The 19817-nt window shown below is 37.9% G+C and overlaps 1 protein-coding gene across 5 annotated transcripts in view; it reads right to left on the bottom strand.

Annotated features, from left to right (window-relative positions):
* LOC110969392 (inactive dipeptidyl peptidase 10-like) overlaps positions 1-19817 on the bottom strand; it is a 162796-nt gene that overhangs the window by 65281 nt on the left and 77698 nt on the right. For all 5 annotated transcript variants that reach the window (XM_051958895.1, XM_051958896.1, XM_051958898.1 and 2 more), the window contains exons 2-3: positions 4180-4291; positions 2228-2323 (exon numbers count right to left, since the gene is read on the bottom strand). In XM_051958895.1, coding sequence (XP_051814855.1) covers positions 2228-2323; positions 4180-4291 — 208 coding nt within the window. The remainder of the gene's footprint in view (positions 1-2227; positions 2324-4179; positions 4292-19817) is intronic.

The raw sequence follows: 19817 nt of genomic DNA on the forward strand, positions 1-19817 counted from the left end.
AAATTCAAATTCAACCAAGGATGGGATCAAGATTATGCAGCAGCTCTAATGAATCCAATGAGTTTGATGATCCAAGTTCACGTTTGTGATCTCTGATGAAATCACTCAACAACCGTGAAAGAGTTGCTATGAAGTATGCTACAGGCTTCTTTCCTACAGTACCTACCCTATTTTCAGTGACAGCTTGACTTTCTATTCAGCACCAAGTCAAAGATTACGTTTGTATCTGACTTTGGTCTGTGATGACATTTCTTGCAAAACTAAGGACTAATTAGAAAATGTTAGCAGCTACTCACTTGCTAAACTGTTTATTATGGTAACCATGACACCTGCTATGCACCAATTTGTTCATATTACCACTGTGACCTTAGTGTTGCACTTAAATACATGGCAGCCTCCCTGAGTCTTTCTTTTTAATTAGTGACAAAGGCTTTTTGTGTATAAAAGAAACACATACTGTATTGTTCCCTTTAAAGAGAATAACTAAATTTAAAATAAATATATATTACATCCAGTGTTGTTTTTTTTTCAAACTAGCATTCTGATGTTGCGCTCAGTTGGATTATAATGTTGTGAGTCTAGATAGGTTTTAGTTTTGTACAGACTCACTTTAAAGTCTTAAATTGTTCAGAATGCTTGAAGTTCCTTGTTGAGCTTTAAGATCTTACAGAAATGATTGCACCAGATTTCATCAGAGTTCAAAGTACAGTATAATAGAAAGCTATATTCTTATGATACAGGAATTTTCATTGTTTGTTTTTAAAAAGTAACATACAATGTGATGTCAGACGGTTATGCAATTTGGAAATAAACTTCAATCCCAAGGTTATTTCTCTGCAGCTCTACAAAAAGTTATACTATCTAGCATAGTCAACTGCTCCAGGATATACAGGAGTGGGTTTGGTACATGCATACATTACATACTGTATAAGGTGATAGGAAAAGTGAAAAGCATTTTGTTTTCAAACTTGTCAAGTTTTCTTTGTTTCATTGTTTCCAAATGAATTGCCACCTAAATGAGGTGACCAACACTGACACATAAAGGTGTGGATACCACATGCAGAAATTGCCACTATGCACTGCAAAAGACAGTCTATGATGTGGTTATTTGTAAACCCTAAAACAGACATAACCAGAGATGACTGAAAAACAGGCTGAATTAACAAATATCTTATAAATGTGAGCCCTCATAAATGTGACCATTTGCCCACCATGAATCTACTAAATGCAAATCTAAATAACTTCATGCATTTGCTCTTCTTGCTGTATTTCTGATGAGCATTTTCTTCTCTTCTGACAGTTGTATCTTTTGACTTTGAAAGCTTTTGATATTGAGAACATAGATGCAACAAATGAGCTGCATTTGCATGTTTGGACTTTAAAGCAAAACAGCAGTGCACTTTAACCTTTAATGTGTCCAATGTCTGAGATTCGACATGAATTCATCATTCTACTAGAGTAAATGACTGTTTTCACTAAACGCCCAAGCAAACGGATGACATAAATAGAAAAAAATAAAGTACTTTGGCAGACAGGGAAATATCTCGTAATGAGGCTTTGAAAATAAACCCAATATATTGAATACACTGAACATTATGTGATTTGCACTGTACAGAAAGCTGCCTTTCTCATTTAAGAAGAACAAAAATATATACCCCTAACATCCTGTATGTTGCAGTACCCATCAGTGATGTCAGTCATGAACATAGTTTATTTGCAACAGCCAGATCTTTCTCAAACCTTAAAATCCCTGCAATTTTGGTACACAGATATACAGAAGGAAATATATTTTTGAAATACTGAAATTAAATATAATCTGAGTTTTTTCCAGAAAAAAAAAATGTCTTGGCAGTTTCTCTTCAAATGTAACAAAGAATAAAAACAGAACCACAAATAACAAATAAAATAGGACTAAACTGATCTATTGCAATGCAAACAATTTTGATAGTTTTGAAATGACATACACCAGTTTGAAACAGAATGACTGCTGTCAAGAAAGACATGACGTGTAGAACGCATGCAAAACTACAATAATTAAATGGCATAGATATACAATGTGAATTCCACTTAGACATATGCAAAATTGACAAGTGCAACGATTAAATTTCCACAAACTGATATCACTGCTTACTTAACGCATGTGCCAATCAACTTTCCGTTTAATTTCAGTCATTTACAGTGTTTCAGATGATTTCTTGCTTGAATTTTAGTCTTTATACATACTCACCATTGATCCACTTTGCATCAGGATCATGTATTTGGAAGTTTCTTTGAAAGAGGTCATCCAGCGTCAACTGCGAACCAAAGGACTTACCAAGGTCATCTACGAAAATAAAAACAAGCACATGTAATAAATCAACCAGTTATTTGTCTCTTGTGTCTCTTTTGTTTTGGTTGTCTTAAAATAAATCTTAAAAATCACTGTTTGTTTTGAGGAAACTCACACTGCAAAACACATATTTTTTTAACAAACGCTGTACATGCAACCAGAAAAAGTATGATATGATGTTAAAGAATTAACAGAAAATAACTTTTACTGCACCTGCACAAACTGCATTTTTGATAGATGATTGGAAAACTAGGAGTTCTGTTGAATGACAATTGAGGCAGTAAATCCCTTCCAGATGTTGTCTTACGCAGTCCCTTCTCTATTTTTTTTTATTACCCCTTCTTCATTTTTCCTCAGTAAACAATTAAAACCTGGCTTGTTTTGCTTCCGCTGTTTTTTATGTGCTGTGTGCGCTCAGTACTGAATAAAAATGCAAATGAAGGAGGAACAAACTAGAGAGTTTGTAAAAGGTGGAAACTGTCAGACAGTAGAGAAGAGTGATGTTTAGATTTATTTTCATATATTTTTTTAATGAAAAAATATAGTTTTTAGTCTTCTGACAAACCATGTTTGTGTCATGTGTCAGTATCTTGTTCTACTTGATGTCGTGTGCCAAGATTTTAAGCAGAAGTTAAATATTTGCAGAGATAACTTTACATTTCACTACCACTCAAAAGTTTGGGGTTTAGATAACTTTGCACAGTCAAAACTATATATTATATGTGTGCTTAAATGTACATACTGATCTGATAAGGAAGTGAATGATCTTTACAAAGTTCCTAGATAATTCAGATCCTGTTTGAAGAGTTTTGTGGTTCCTCACTTGCTTGAAAGTATTTAATTGATCAGATAATTGCTTTCGGACAGTGTCTGTAATCGTGGCAATATTGTGCAAGTTGCTATGACGACCCAGGAGTCCTTCTCACTTTAAGTGACGAAAACTGTCTGTGTGAGGAGCTTGAATGTTCTTACAATGTCTGCCTGGGTTTCCACCTTGGTTTCCTTCCACGTTCCAAAGACATGCAGGTTAAGTAATTGGTGTCTTCCTGCCCATAAGAGCAAACATGAGAGGGAATAGGTGTCTGCCTATACGTGTTAGACCTGTCATGGACCGGTAACCTCCTCAGATTGTACCCTGACTTTTGGCAAATTACTGCTACAATCCGCCCAACAGCCAACTTAAATGACCTTGACCATGTTACTGAAGGGTACTCACCTCAGTAGCACATTCAAGGTCATTTAAACAGTCTGTCAATAACACTATGGAGCAGCTCCAGGTAGTAAGGCAAAATCATACAGAGAGAGCCCTCATGTAAATAAATAAAGTTAAATAAAAACAAAAACAAATAAAACAGTATACTATGGTGTATGCAATTATAGGGGGCTATGGTTAAGATTAGCTGCACAGTGGCTTGGTGGTTAGCACTTTCACCTTGCAGCTAGACATATTTTGCTTGATTTTCAAGCCAGTGCTCAACACCTTGTATATAAATGCTTCGCCAAAGCAATTCCCCTATCACTGTTTTGTAGGTGCACTCCTACTACACGCTTGCGGATAAGCCACAGCATTTTTTTCCTCTGTATCAGAATGATAAGGAGGTGCAGTCAGACCATTCTCCATCGTTGACACAGCACGGTGGACTGTGACAGGTCTGGCTACTGTACTACTCACACATAACACACACTTGTGCTCTGCGCAAGGCCATTTTCATTATTTGTTGGTTATGACATGGTTCTTTCCTGGGACGGTATGATGGTGGATGGCATTTTACATAATCACTGCGTAGTTTTCTAAATCCTAAATGTGATTTTATTATCATTTTTGCGAAAGGATCTGCAGGCAGCCTCACCTTTTGACAGCAGAACAATGGACAGTCCGATAAGTGAGAGTACCACCAGAATAACCAGAAGAGAGATGCCGATACCCTTCCAGTTTCTGTCTCCTCCAATTGGTGCTACATCCTACAAAAAAGAGAAACAAACCATAGAAATAGAAATGAACAAAGCAGCTACTACAGCAAATGGCAGCACACAGAAAAATGTTGACATAAAACGTGTCATGTCTTTCCTGGGTGCAGCAATGCTGAATACGTGCTTGAGCTAAAGAGGCTCAGCAGTGGTTGACTGAGCCTGCGTATAAATCCGGGGGCAGGAGGAGGCCACAACTAACTATCCCTCTGGGGTTACAGCATTGATTATAGAATACATGGTGCTCTTTCAGGTTTTCAAAAAGAGAAACATTATTTATGGGTTTTTATAAAAGCTCAGAATACTAAGTGAAATCCTTGCATAATATTCCAACTCCTCCTCTGTAACGTTGAACAATAAACATTATAATATTCCTAAAATCTTCTAAAGAAATAGTTGGAGATCACACTGTTGATCCTGGGTGTTTAAGCCTGATGACTAGAAAGGTATTTACAAATTCTTGATGAAGACAGTACAATATGCAAAAGACTCTGAAGCAATGCTAAAAGACTAAATAAACAGTATTCCTCCTTTTAAGTAGGACATACACAAGCATGTACAGCACCAGTCAAAAGTTTGGATACATCTACTCATTCATGAGTTTTTTTCATTACTGAATACACTTGTCCTTCCATCTATTATCCATACACCGCTTAATCCTCACATACGCTGATATATAGCAAATTGCCCTAATTTGCTGAGGAATGAAACAGCAGTTCATTAATGCTTTTAGATCTTGGGATGAGACTCCCCAAGTGGTGTTGTCAGGGTTACCAGTTTCTGGTTCAGCTCCCGTTCCTATTACCCCACCACAATTTACATTCATTTGTTACATCCTTTGCACTCCTTTCTCTCTCTTGTGTTAACCATGTCTTGGCTTTGTATGTAAATTAGCATGTGCAAGCCTCTGTCCCTGATTGGACCAGTACTCCAACTCCAGTCAAGCTGTGCCAGTCATCACAGAACCTGTTTAAAAGTTCAGTAAAGTTGTCATTTAGGGCAGCAAAACGTGAAGAAACTTTCAAAGTTCATGAAATTTTCTAGAAATACCAACAGTTCTATGTTCTTTCCTCAGCAAAGCAGCAGTAGTTGAAATTAGGGTTATTTGAGATATATCAACACTACTTCGCTACAACACAAATGATAATCTCAGTTGCATTAATATGATTTTTGACTAGACTGATGTGTTAGCCAGAAACCATTTCAGTTTATGACCTCATGATGCTGGTTAACATATTTTATACAGAAGTCATTCAGAGGAATACTTTAAGCAAACAAAGCTATAAATCCTTTTGCTTTTAATATATATATATATATATATATATATATGTCAGGGTAGAGACTGCGATTTGGTAGAATTGGAGTTTCTACCAGTAGAGATTGCGATCGCAATCTCTACCAGTAGAAACTCCAATCCTACCAGTAGAGATTTGTCAGGGCTAAGGCTAGACTTTTAAGGTTAGGGTCAGGGGTCAGGGCAGGGGTCAGATTTAAAGTTCCATCTCTACTGGTAGGATTGGAGTTTCTACTGGTAGAGATTCCAATCGCAATCTCTACTGGTAGAAACTCCATTTCTACCAAATCGCGGTCTCTACCCTGACATATTTTACTACATAAAGACATATGTTATTTTGTTCCATGATCTAGAAAATGATTTTTTTTTAAATTAAGAGAAATCTTTGTTTTTCCTTTTATCGCTTTTATTCGTTGATTTGCAGGTTGAGTCTGACTGTGGTGAATTGGATGAAAGCTTCAGTATAAAGGAGACAGAAAAATTCTCTGAAGATCAGACCCATTTTTGGATGCGTCTCATACTCTTTATCTTCCTGACATCAATTATGCAGCTTTATTTCATTTGCGGTGACAGAGCAGTGTTATAAATAAATCTGTCTCGCCTACAGAGCCTCAAGCTACTGAAAAGCCGTCAGTGTATTTATGGATCTATTTGCTTTTCAAGCCTTTTAATTGGGAGGATGATTCAAGGAAAAACATCCTGCTGCCATGCTACCTCTACATCCCCTCTAGTTCTACTCTGCTGCTTTAGTCCCTGTGGCATCTAGTTATTAAAATTCCGGATCAGTCACAGGAGAAAAATACATTTTCCACAATGAAGACTTCTCCTCCGGTGCAGGTTCAGCATCATTTTGTTTGTGTTGTCTGTGTTGTCTTTGTTTTGTTTTTGTTCATTAACTGGAGCAACACTCATTACACATCAGGGAACATTATATGCCGTTGTGATTTCCCCATCAGATCATTTTTCGGAATTTCAGGGATACACTGAGGTCATTATGTTCCACAAAGTGTACATTTTCAGATGCTGTAATTCAATGAGCTTTGCATTCCTTGTAGTGACAATATTCTTCAGAAAATTACATAACCATCATAAAGAATCATTAATATGCCATTCAATATGTCTACGAAGACAAATTTATCACTTCAGATGTGTACGACCACAATCCACATTGACTGCATAAATATACAAGAAAAGCACTCAGATTGCACAGTACTCCACCAAGGCTGCTCAGCTGTTGTGATTTTGTGATTTTATCTTTAATAAATTTGTGGTCTACTGCAGTGGATTTGTAGCAGGATCACAATCATGTGATCATCAACAGGCAGCTGATCTCGCAATGATTCAGAAATCTTTAACAATTCAGTGGATCCATGGACTATAAGCCACATCACTGCCAAAATCTAATCACTTGATCCTTGTGCCATTTCTGATCTTCCTTGAAAATTTAGTCCAAATCCGTTGGTCCATTTTTGAGTAATGTTGCATTGAACAAAAGATGGAATTACAAGGCTGTTCATTCCCCCATATGGCATTGTCAGAAATGCCGTTTTGTTTTGTTTTAGAGATATAGCATTTGTTTATTAGTTACTGATTATCAGAAATCATGGTGCTATAGAATGTGGCCATTCAATATGCATGTACCCACAAACAAAGTGACCTTGCGCTGAGCACAGACGTGTGTTATGCATGTGTACGTTATGTATGGATACCGAATTGCATGACCTAAATATTTAGCAGATGATGGGAACTGAATCATTTCTGACCTTCTCTGAAAATTTCATCCAGATTCGTTAGTCTGTTTTTGAGTAATGTTGTGCAAAGGGGGAATAACAGATGTACAGGCAAATGATTATCAAATAACTCTGCCACATTCCTTGGTGGAGTGATAATAAAAATAATACTATTATCATTATCCTTATTATCATTACAATCATTGTGATTATTACTTATATATGTATATATTTATAATAATATAGTCATAATTCATATTATTATAATAACTATTGTTATTATGTCAGACGCTGTCAGAAACCATTAAAAGATGCCTTAAACAATATTACACAACACTGACATTAAATCACTTAATGGAGTTCTGATAGTAAGTGTGCTTAGCTTTGCTGTGCTCTCCACTTAGTCTTGAGAGAAATATCTCCTATAGATTCTAAATACACTTCCTTCATTCACTAGTCATCTGTTGTTTAGTGCTGCGCTGCTGCTATTTTGTTTTCCAGTGCTTTCTGCTGCAAACAGCTGCCAGTATTAACACTGAAGAAAAACTGTTCCTTCGCCACACATAAAAACAAAACAATGACTTTAAAAATGCTCAAAGGCTCTACATAGCTGCATGGAAGTGCAGAGTCTGGTGAAAAACGTAACAAAGAATAAACTGACTCATGTCAGCTGAATGAATGTGTCGCTTAAGAGTTGTTTATCCATTAAGCTGACTGACAGTTTTCTCTACCATGGTTTATGGTTTCAGGAAGTTAGCAAGTTATTTAGAAAGGTGACATTCTGAATGCCCCCGTCAGATACACAGGAGTGAGTTTTTAGTGGTTTAATCAATTATCAACGTTACACCCCAGGAAATAGAAATTACTTCATATGACTCGTGTGCTGTTGCCTTCAGAACATGAAGATCTGTGACGTGTCTGTTTTCCTCTTCACTCACTGCAGCTCGGCACACCAGCTCACCCATGACTCTGCTCAGAAATGGTGAAACTACTCTAGGCTGTACAATGGCAAGTTTTCATATTGAAATAATTAAGACATACATGTTCGAATCAAAAACTTGCTCTAAAGAACAATAATAATCTGTCTGCCTGAGACTGTCATTAATGCATTGCAGTTTCAAAGTGAGAAAGCCATGACACCGACTGCCTATTTCCCTCATGATGTGTCTTCCATTATATAAAATTATCATATGGACATGCTAGCACAGTAAAAAAAATAAAAAATTGAAAGGAGGGGGTATGTAATATTTGTGTTCAGGAGTATCACCTTTTAGAAATATAATAATCATTACATACACTGGAAATGAAGCACACAGTGTATACAGTAGGTATGAGGGGTGGGGTGGGTCTTAGAGTTTGGGACGGTGTTCACTGGTGCAGATGAGCTGAAGGCAAAGAATATATTTCACATTACGCAGGGTTGGAGGCTGGCTGGAGACACCCCTTTCAAGGCTCTGTCTTACACTCAAGAAAACCAACCAACCAACCAAAACAAAAAAAAAAAAATAGTTCTATACATTTCTAACAAACAGGCTTCCAGATGTTTGTAGGAGTCTTTCCTCTGACTTTAACACTTGCAGAAGCAAACAGCAACAGAGTCAAGGCTTTACTTAAAACACCTATCAACCCACACCCTGAATTTCACTCTAAATGGTATTCTGTAGTTGACAATCCTCACTTCTAATCAATCTCAACATCAATTGTCAGTTTTGTATCTGGCGCTGTAAGTCTTGCTCGTATTCTCTGGAGGTGGCAGTGATGGAATGGAGAAATTATTCACTCTTGTTCGATGCTTATCATTGATCCAGTATGCCAACAGTTTGCGGCTGCAGGTGGTGACTGACAATCACTGATAGCAAATACACACGAGGACGAGGCACAGATGGACAAACAAAAGAAGAAGCCATGGTACAAACTGTAAAAGCACTCTGCCACATGTCCATGTCATCAGGTGCCCTAGGATTGTATAATTTACAACTTCTGTTCAGACAGTGAGGGATCTTTTTCTTGCTTCATGCTATGACAGGTTTATTTTAAGGATATATGCAGTTGTGTTTTTTTTGTAATGCCTATAATGACTTTATCCATGGTGTATGAAGCACAGAACAGATAAGCCATATTAATATCTTACTGTTATTGATACTTGAAGGTGAAAAGAACTGAGGATTTTTGAGTCAAATATCTGCTCCCTAAAATCACTTTCACTCTACAGGCCTAATCTTCTTATCTCGTCCACTCCAGCTAAGACAGTTTTCACAAGGCCTTTGAAGAAAGAGATGTATCAGGAAAAATACGTGCATGTGTCTTCCATGTGAGACATTGGAGGAAGCACCTGCTGGTCTTTGCGTTGCCAAGACATAGCCTTTCTGTGTGTCAGCACCATGTAAGTGGGCTCTCTGGCTACAAAGTAACACCATCAATCCAAACAGATACTAAATACTACATCTCACCTGCTAACCTGTCAGAGCATTTCCTCTGTGCCATCTAACAACCTGAAGTGCACATACTATTGCACTTTTTTTTTCCTTGTGACCGCACCATATGATTTTATTTCACAAGAAATGCACTTCACAATGTGTAGCATTGTGCCAGGTGCTGTTTTGAAGATACACAGTTGAAGAAACTGAACTGCAAAGAAAAAGAAGCCATAGGTTGGAACACTGAACTGCGACAGAGCAGCTAATCTGTGGATGATCTTCATCTGAAATAAAGCCCTTCATCACTGTGTCCTCTAGATTCTTAAAGGTTGAGCCGGTGTACAGTACACTGACTGTCAAACACTCTGTCCTGTACATGCAATTCAAAGCAAATAGGATGCAGGATGAACACAAATCGCAATGTGAGAAGACCAGCTAGGAGACCCAATTAAATAGAATAAAGAGGTGCGAAAATATGTGACACAAAAGCAGAATACACAAGAAACATGAGCAGGCACCTGGTGTTTATTACACTGAGACTTCTTTTTTTTAACTCTTTATTTTGATTTTTCAATTTAACAGTAGAACTTTAACTAAGACAATGTTAGTCCTGTAATACAAAAAAAAATGGTACAAAACTTAATGCATACATAAATATTGCTGCAAATGATGCAGATGTACATCCGATATACATTCTACACTGCAAAGATAAAGAGAAAGACACAGAATAACATACAGACCAATATGTACACATACATACATATATGCACATATATATATATACACCCATACCCTTACATATATACACATGTACACATTCACACATATTCCTTGCATGTCCGGGCCTGTTTCCATTACTCAAAGAACCACCTCAACAACCTAAACAGTTCACATTATCAGGTAATTTCCAACCATGCTCCACCTCCGATCAATAAGGTCCATTCTCAACTGCAGTGACGCAGTCATTCTTTCCATAGGATGCACCTGTCTTAACCTCTGCTTCCACTCAGCCACAGTCGGTGATTTAACATTCTTCCAATTTGCCATTACAGTTTTCTTAGCAACCAACAATAAAATATGCAGAATATATCTTTGGTCAGCACTGAAAAGGTCGACCGGTATAACACCTACACCGAGACTTCTTGTATGTTCTTCAAGTGAGGAACTAGAGCCAAAGAAACCAGAGGTCTCATTTATCAACTGTTTGCGAGGGACAGTGCTGTGCAGAAACTGTGTATTACAGTTTTCATGACATAAAATGTGACAGATAAGTGTTGTCTTGTGTGTGTGTGCTTAAATTTGGAAACACTCTTGATATATGCACATACCCTCCATAGAGAGGGTAATGACAATGAGATGTGCAAAATGCACGCTCAGTCCAATCAGCATGATTGTTCAAATCCTATCAACACAGATTGAACCAAACAAGCTAGGTTTGAAATCGCTGAAGGTCGTTATTTCACATGAAATCATAAAAGGCATGCTGTGCATACATATTCCCCAGCTCTCTTTTAGCAAATGCATGTTCATTTACAGTACAGATACACATGTGGACAAAATTGTTGGTACCCCTCAGTTAAAGAAGGAAAAACCCACAATTCTCACTGAAATCACTTGAAACTCACAAAAGTAACAATAAATAAAAATTTATTGAAAATTAAATAATCAAAAACAGCCATTACTTTTGAATTGTTGATTAACATAATTATTTAAAAAAACAAACTAATGAAACAGGCCTGGACAAAAATGATGGTACCTCTATAAAAGATTGAAAACTATTTGACCAGAGTGACATGATTAACTCAGGTGTGTCATTTAATTGACATCACAGGTGTTTCCAAACTCATAATCAGTCAGTCTGCCTATTTAAAGGGAGACAAGTAGTCACCCTGCTGTTTGGTGAAAAGGTGTGTACCACACTGAACATGGACAACAGAAAGCCAAGGAGAGAATTATCCCAGGACATCCGAAAAAAAAATTATAGACAAACATCTTAAAGGTAAAGGCTATAAGACCATCTCTAAACAGCTTGAAGTTCCTGTGACAACAGTGGCTCATATTATTCAGAAGTTCAAGACCCACGGGACAGTAGCCAACCTCCCTGGACGTGGCCGCAAGAGGAAAATTGATGACAAATTGAAGAGACGGATCGTTGGAATTGTATCCAAAGAGCCCAGAGCAACCTCCAAAGAAATTAAAGGTGAACTCCAAGGCCAAGGTACATCAGTGTCAGATCGCACCATTCGTCGTTGTTTGAGCCAAAGTGGACTTCATGGGAGACGACCAAGGAGGACACCACTGCTGAAAAAAAACTCATAAAAAAGCCAGACTGGAATTTGCAAAAATGCATGTTGACAAGCCACAAAGCTTCTGGGAGAATGTCCTTTGGACAGATGAGACCAAACTGGAGCTTTTTGGTAAGGCACATCAACTCTATGTTCATAGACTCAAAAACCAAGCATACGAAGAAAAGAACACTGTCCCTACGGTGAAACATGGAGGAGGCTCAGTAATGTTTTGGGGCTGCTTTGCTGCATCTGGCACAGGGTGTCTTGAAAGTGTGCAAGGTACGATGAAATCTGAAGACTATCAAGGCATTCTGGAGAGAAATGTGCAGCCTAGTGTCAGAAAGCTTGGTCTCAGTCGCAGGTCATGGGTCTTCCAACAGGACAACGATCCAAAACACACAGCCAAAAACACCCAAGAATGGCTGAGAGAAAAGCGTTGGACTATTCTAAAGTGGCCTTCTATGAGCCCAGATCTGAATCCCATTGAACATATGTGGAAGGAGCTGAAACATGCCATTTGGAGAAGACACCCATCAAACCTGAGACAACTGGAGCTGTTTGCTCATGAGGAGTGGGCCAAAATACCTGTTGACAGCAGCAGAACGCTCATTGACAAATACAGAAATCGTTTAATTGCAGTGATTGCCTCAAAAGGTTGTGCAACAAAATATTAAATTATGGGTACCATCATTTTTGTCCAGCCCTATTTCATTAGTTTTTTTTTTAAAATAATTATGTTAATCAACAATTCAAAAGTGATGGCTGATTTTGATTATTTAATTTTCAATAAATTTTTATTTATTGTTACTTTTGTGAGTTTCAAGTGATTTCAGTGAGAATTGTGGGTTTTTCCTTCTTTAACTGAGGGGTACCAACAATTTTGTCCACGTGTGTAACCCAAAAAATGTCAAAAAAAAATTGACCACCTACACTTGGATTTAAATAAGCAAATAGATAAGAGCCTCCCACTGGATAATTACTGCATTGATGAAAAATAAAAATGTACTTTATTTTATAGGTCCCTTTCAAATTCCTTCTGCACACTGTTTTCACTCATTTTTGTTCTAATGTGGCAGCTTGCATTTGATGTAGTGCTCAGCCATGTCAGCACTGAGAGCATCTGTAACTGCCATCTTCCATCACCTGAGAGATCGGTAGAAACATCCATGGCTGCTCTCTTTATTCACGCCATCTCAGCTGGAGAAAACTGCTTTTTCCAACTGCCTCTGAATTAATGTTTTCTAAGCTGATGATGAGCAGGGCAAGGCGCATGATATATGTGCAAATGAGTAATTCTAAACAAGAATGAATTATTGGCTTTTGGAATTTTATCAGGAGCAGAGTGCAGGAGCAGACTTTTCAAACGACTCTGCACTTTCAAATGTATTGCCATGCAATAATGGGATAACGTTTAAAGGTAACTCAAGAAAAACAGGGGAAAATAATCTTCAGTGAACTGTTTTTGCTGTGTTGTACCACAAGAAAGCGGAGAAACAATACCCTTCATGACTCCTTTATTTTGAAATTCAAACTGTGGTATACTTCTAACCTCTGTGTCCTCTACATGGTTCACTTTCATCTTTGCCACCAGTCCCAGCACTAAAATGTTCGGTTTGTGAAATCAAGTCTGTTCTTTAGTGGGCAGTTTCACTATTTTCAGACTTCTCATTTTGCAGAGTTTGAAAAGCTTCAAAGTGGAACCATAAAATGAATGTCATATTAGATACTAACTGCCTCTATTTACAAGGAATGTTTTGATGTATAGTCATCAATTACTGGATTTCTGAGATGGTGAAGAAGACTTAATCAACATGATCATTCTCAGACATGTGATGTTGTGAGAAACATTTTCGTTATTGTTATTTCTAAGCTGATTTAAATATGTCTGTTTATGATCAGACTTAATGATAATGTGAACAAAATGTATCATATTTAGCAGATTTATAACTTAGTTAGAATGTTCTATTTTGATGCAGATTGCAGCACTTTGGTGCCAAGGTCCTTAAAGTACTACATTAGTCTCCTTTACCTCTAATTACAATGCCCTTAATTCAGTTGTAAGGGGGCAAAATGTCTTCTTTTTTAACAGACTACAGCTCATACAGAACACTGCTTCAACATTCTTTTTAGCACATTCTAAGAGAAATGACAACATCACGTCTGCCTGGCTGCCCTTCAATGCTTGCCTGTGAGTTTCAGAATTGATTTTAAGATTTTACAGCATGTTTTAAAAGACCTTCATGGTCAGGCTCCAGCATATCTTTGTGACCTTCTAAGTCTGTACAGGTCCGATAGCTGTTTGAGATCCTCTAGCAGTTTCTTAAAATTAATTCCTCAATCTCATCTTACATCCAAGGTAGTCACGCATTCGCTGTAGGCCTTGCAGCTAAGGAAGTCTCAGGTGCCCAAAGTATGGTGTTTTGGGGTATTTGAACAAGCTTAATGCTTCCCAACTTGCCCCCTTCATGTTTTGAGTTAGGTCTTCGGTTAAGTGTCGCAGAGATAACTAAGTTATCTCAGAAGACCACTGACTAAGGCCAGGGATAAGGTTTGGTTCTTATGTAGCTAAGGAGAAACACACACATCTTTGGGGTGCTACCATCACCCCTTCCCCCTTTTACCTCTTCTGTGTAGGACATATGTGACATTGTATAAGCTCAATGACCTACCTTCTGTATCTGCGTGCATAGAGTGAGCTAAAAGCAGCTGGCCTGACTATTACAATCACTGCACTGGCTTCCTATTGGTTAAAGGATAGAGTTCAAAATCTTACTCCTGGTCTACAATGCACTGAATGGTCCAGGACCAAAATACATCCTGGACATATTGGACTGCAACCTTGTGTAAACTATCATGAGAGTGTATGTTCATTATTATGCACCGTCCCGTCCAGATAAAAAATAAAAAAAAATAAAAAAAATTCTTTATGAAGCATCCAGAGCCCTCAGGTCATGAGGGACAGGTTTACTGTGTGCTCCAAGAACTAGAACCAAAAAATGAAGCAGCATTTAGCTATTATGCTCCTAACCTGTGGAACAAACATCCTGAACACCTGAGGTCTGTTCAAACTGTCTTTTAAATCAGGCCTGAAAACCAGATTGTTTACTGCAGCTTTCTCTTAATCTATTTTTTTGTCTTTTAATGTATTGCACTTTTATGATCTTAAAATATACTTTTCTGTATTATTTCTATAATTGTAATGTATCTACATTTAAACTCATTTTTTCTGAATGACTTTATTTTCCATTTTAAAGCAACTTGACATGTTGACTTCAGAGTACTTTTGTACATCTGGGCATCTTTTGTACATCTGGGTATCCATTCATCTCCAAATCCTTCATCTTATGATGCAAACTTAGACAAAGCAGTAACATGTAAAACCCATGAAAAGACACAATTCATCTCCTCATTTAGTAAGATATGATGCTGAAACCATGAAAACTAAAGTTAGCGTTGCAGGAGAGGAGTAAAAGTTAGAGTTGGAGCTTGTGCTATACTTGCAGCCCATGTCAGCACTGGATAAAACAATGAATGGTGAATGCAGAGCACAGAAACCTGTAACGTGCCACTTGTCATGTAAGACACACTGATACAGACATACTGCAAGTTTTAAGATGCCGCTTTAAGTAAAGTCCATACAAGGATAACTTTAAGTTGTGAAATATACTCTTTTACATTTTACTTTTCCCACAATGTTATTTTTTTAATCATTATTATTTGTGTTCATTCAAGCATTTTGTGGATTGTCAGCCTGATGCAACTTGAATTTGGGACAAACACATCTTGATTTCAAATCTGAAGTGGTCTGACCTTTTTTGCTGTAGTTTTAAACCCTGAGATAATAAACTTATTTAACCTGTCTGACTTTTGCATGCTCATCTGTTGACAATGACAAGCTAAAGAAATAGAGTGCCTGCTGTGCCTCCGTCCAATATTTTACCGAGCAGTTTGGTGGACGGGAACAACATTTACATGATGAATTGGCAGAGGGAAATATTCTAATAAATATCCCAAAGGCTGAATTTGAGAGATAATATATCACCTAGCTTTGAGTGCGGAGCCGGGACCACTTGACATTTCTGTCATATAAAAGCAGGGAGGAATGCTGTGCTTCAGCGGTTATTCAGGACACTGAATATTAAGAGAAAGCAGGGCTGGGAGATGTCCTTTGGTTGCTTAAAAAGGCTTGCAAGGTTCATCTATGAACATTGTAATCTTTGCAAACAAACCTAGAGAGATAAAGCAGTCTGGTACAGATGGCGCAACAATGGATTCATTACTCATGTTAGACAGAAATGGGGTCATCTCATGCATACAGGTACAGGGGCAGCAGAAGGTTATCCTTGGTACATTAAAATGTCCTCCCGGCATGCACCACTGCAATGTGATCATGAATTTTTGTTTGTCTTCTCCAGAATGTTCTTCTTCAGCTTCAATTATTTTTAATACAATCAGTTTTTGTGAGGGATTGTGGTTAGACTGCAATTGATGTGCAAACCTTGGCTTGTCACATCATTATCACAGTATCACAACAAGTCACATAACGGCTCGGTGATGTGAAAGAACCTCACAGGTTTCTGCAAGTAAGTTTACAGAATTTCTACAGCACATTTAAAGAGCGAACCAATACACTGGAAAAATTTATGGAAGATAAATAAAAGCTCAAATACAATAATAAAATCACAGTGTAAGTAAAGTGCAGTGCAGCGTATGAATAAATTATGCAAATATTTAACAAGAAAGTACTCCACCAAGGCTGCTCAGTCAATGCATCATTTCCAGTGGATGAAATCTTAAATAAAAAATGACCTTGCACTGAGCACAGGCGTATGTTATGCATGTGTACGTTATGTACGGACAACGAATTGAGTGACCTCAATATGTAGCAGGCAACGGGAATGGATGGACCTCAGAAACACCCCCACAGTTGAAAAAATTGTTCTTGTATTGTTTCCAACAGATAAGTCCCGATAAGTCTGCAGCAGCCAATTTTTAGTAGGATTGCAATTGTGTGATCGTAGTGTTCCCTTGTTGTGCTCGCTATCTTGCAATGATATCTTAAACAAATATGTGCATCCAGACTATAAGGCTCATCACTACCAAGATCTAATCACTTGGTCCTTGTCTCATTTCTGACCTTTCCTGAAACTGTCATCCAAATCCATTTTTGAGAAATGTTGTTTACAGACAAACAAATGGACAGACAGATAAATGCACATCGATTGTCACATAACTCCGCCGTGATCACTGAAAGAAAGCAGCAATCAGGAAAGTCTTCAAATCTAAGTGAAAAATGGTAAATGGTCTGTATTTATATAGCACTTTTACTATACCTGCAAGGTACCCAAAGCGCTTTACAGAATACGTCACATTCACCCATTCACACACTGATGGCGGAAGCTGCCATGCAAGATGCTAACCACAATCCCATCAGGAGCAATTAGGGGTCTTGCTCAGGGACACTTCGACATGAGCACATCGGGCCAAGGATCGAACCGGCAACCCTCCGGTTACAAGACGGCCACTCTACCCACTGAGCTATGTCGCCCCAAAAGACCTGAAAGTTAGAGTAGATCAAGTTTCTTAGGAGTAAAGAAAAATTAAGTCCTACAGCAACATAAATTATTTATTACCCATATTCTTTGTGAATTTGACTGATTTCACAACTGTCATGATGTGAATGTTAAAAATTTAGTACTGAATCGACAGTCATACCAAGATTTTATCATTTTGTAGCTTGGAAAATCCAAACTGAATCTCCATGTAATCTCCTATCTCCATGTTAGGAGATACAGGAGAGTCAGTTTGGCATTGTGCGAATTGAATCGCGTTTCCCTCCCGGTACAGTTGGGTACGACCAATCATAGCATGGGAGGCGGGAGTTAATGCTGTGTCATCTTCAGCGCCTGGATTACCCATAAAGATGATGCCGGAGGAGGAGGAGGAGGAGGAGGAGGAGGAGGGGGACCAAAGAGAATCTTTTTGTGGTCTCTTGGCGTTTTGGATGGCGTTAGTCGTTGCCTCTTTTCACTTGACGTTTCCGACGATGAGGAGGCAGTGGATAGCTCGTTACTTTCGCCTTCTTGCCATTGTTTGTACAGAGGAAAATCCCGTTCCAAACGTGTGAGTAAATTTAAGCAACTTTTACACATACGCACCGACTTGGTTTGGCTCCTATTTAAAGTTATTCCTAACACCGCTAATCGTTCGGAAGGAGTCTTTTGTTGCGTAGCCTTTTCAAAAATAAGTGTTGTACTTGAGAGTACCCCATGTATTTGCAGATTTTTGTGACAAAAACGGCAGTAATCATTCTCGGCTGGATGCCATTGTTGTTTGGACTACATGGACTTCAAGGTCGATTTGTTTGTGCGTCACATCCGTGTTACGCTGATTGGTTCTTTCTCGTTCAAGCTGCATTCGTTAGCCCCTCCTTTTTGAAATCATCTCGTATCATCACAATGCCAGACTGCCTTTATTTGTATTTATATTAATACATAAATAGTTAGTCTGGATTTTCCAGGCAAATCATTTTGTTAATGGTTTTTAACCTAAGTGACCTCGCTCAGCATTGACTTTTCGTTATTTAGCTATTTGTTATTGCCTTATTACCTGTATGGGATCATAATCACTTGATGATACCATTATATGAATTTGTGTGCTTTCTGTGTGTGGTATTTTGTTGATTTCCATAAGACAAAAGGAGCATGTAAATGTTGAACAGAAGAGGCCCAGGATGATGCCTTGAGGAACGCCCCACTTTATTTTGTACTATATACTGGAATTTCTGAGCAACATGAAGTAGTCATTGTAGTAGGGGTGGTGTCCTTCACGAACGATTAATTCAAAAGAGCAAATATTTTCAGCAAATGACCTGAACTGAATCATTTCGTGAAAGGATTTGGTCATTTCTCTGTTAGGCTTTGAGCCAGTTCCAAGCAGGTATACACACACTTGCTGAGTGATTGAAGTCATTGATTTGTTCACAGAAATATACAAAATGAAAAAAGGATAACTGAAGACTGTCTCAGAGCCTTTCACTGCGAGGGAAAGGTCAGTGATTAATTGATTGAACACAGCAAGAATGAGCCTTTAGTGAGAGTCAGCATCTCAGACCGCCACAATCAGACTGAGCAACATCAAGAGGAATGCCAAAATATAGATCAGTTAAAACGACAAAAACAGTGTTTATCTGTGATATTCAGCAACAGAGTATTTAAAATATCACACATGGATTCTGGCATGTTTGTCAAACAACAAACACTTCCAGTTATGTTGGCCAGGGATCATGAGGAACTTGGGTTTCAGTTCAGTAAGTGAGAATACACTATTGGAACTCACAAGCCTGTGAAAAATAACATGAAAGTAGAGCTAAGCATTGAGTGTTTGCAGAAGATCTGATGCTATGCGGCTAAAAATAGTTTATAAAAAGGAGGAGGAAGAACATCAAGGCAGCAGGATGAGGATTTTAAATGTTGCATAAATAGTTTGTTGCAATTTCTGAGATGAAGGGCAGCCTGTTGTATGATGTCTCGCTTTAAAGTTGTTATAATTCACTTCAAAATCTGCTTTTATCCACCTCCATTTAGCTTTTCAACACTCTTTCATGATTCTCTCTTCTCTACTTTCTCTTTTTAGAGCTGTTTCCTTACCACAGACTGCTTTTTACCATAATAGGATCACTGGAATTACTAACATCTGCAACTTTATGTGTGAAATCATCTATAAGGTTACTGATTGAAACTATAATAACCATAAAAAATATGGTGCCATGTTTTTAAGGATAACATTTTT

The sequence above is a fragment of the Acanthochromis polyacanthus genome, chromosome 14, assembly GCF_021347895.1.
Source record: "Acanthochromis polyacanthus isolate Apoly-LR-REF ecotype Palm Island chromosome 14, KAUST_Apoly_ChrSc, whole genome shotgun sequence".
In the NCBI taxonomy this organism is placed as follows: Eukaryota; Metazoa; Chordata; class Actinopteri; family Pomacentridae; genus Acanthochromis; species Acanthochromis polyacanthus.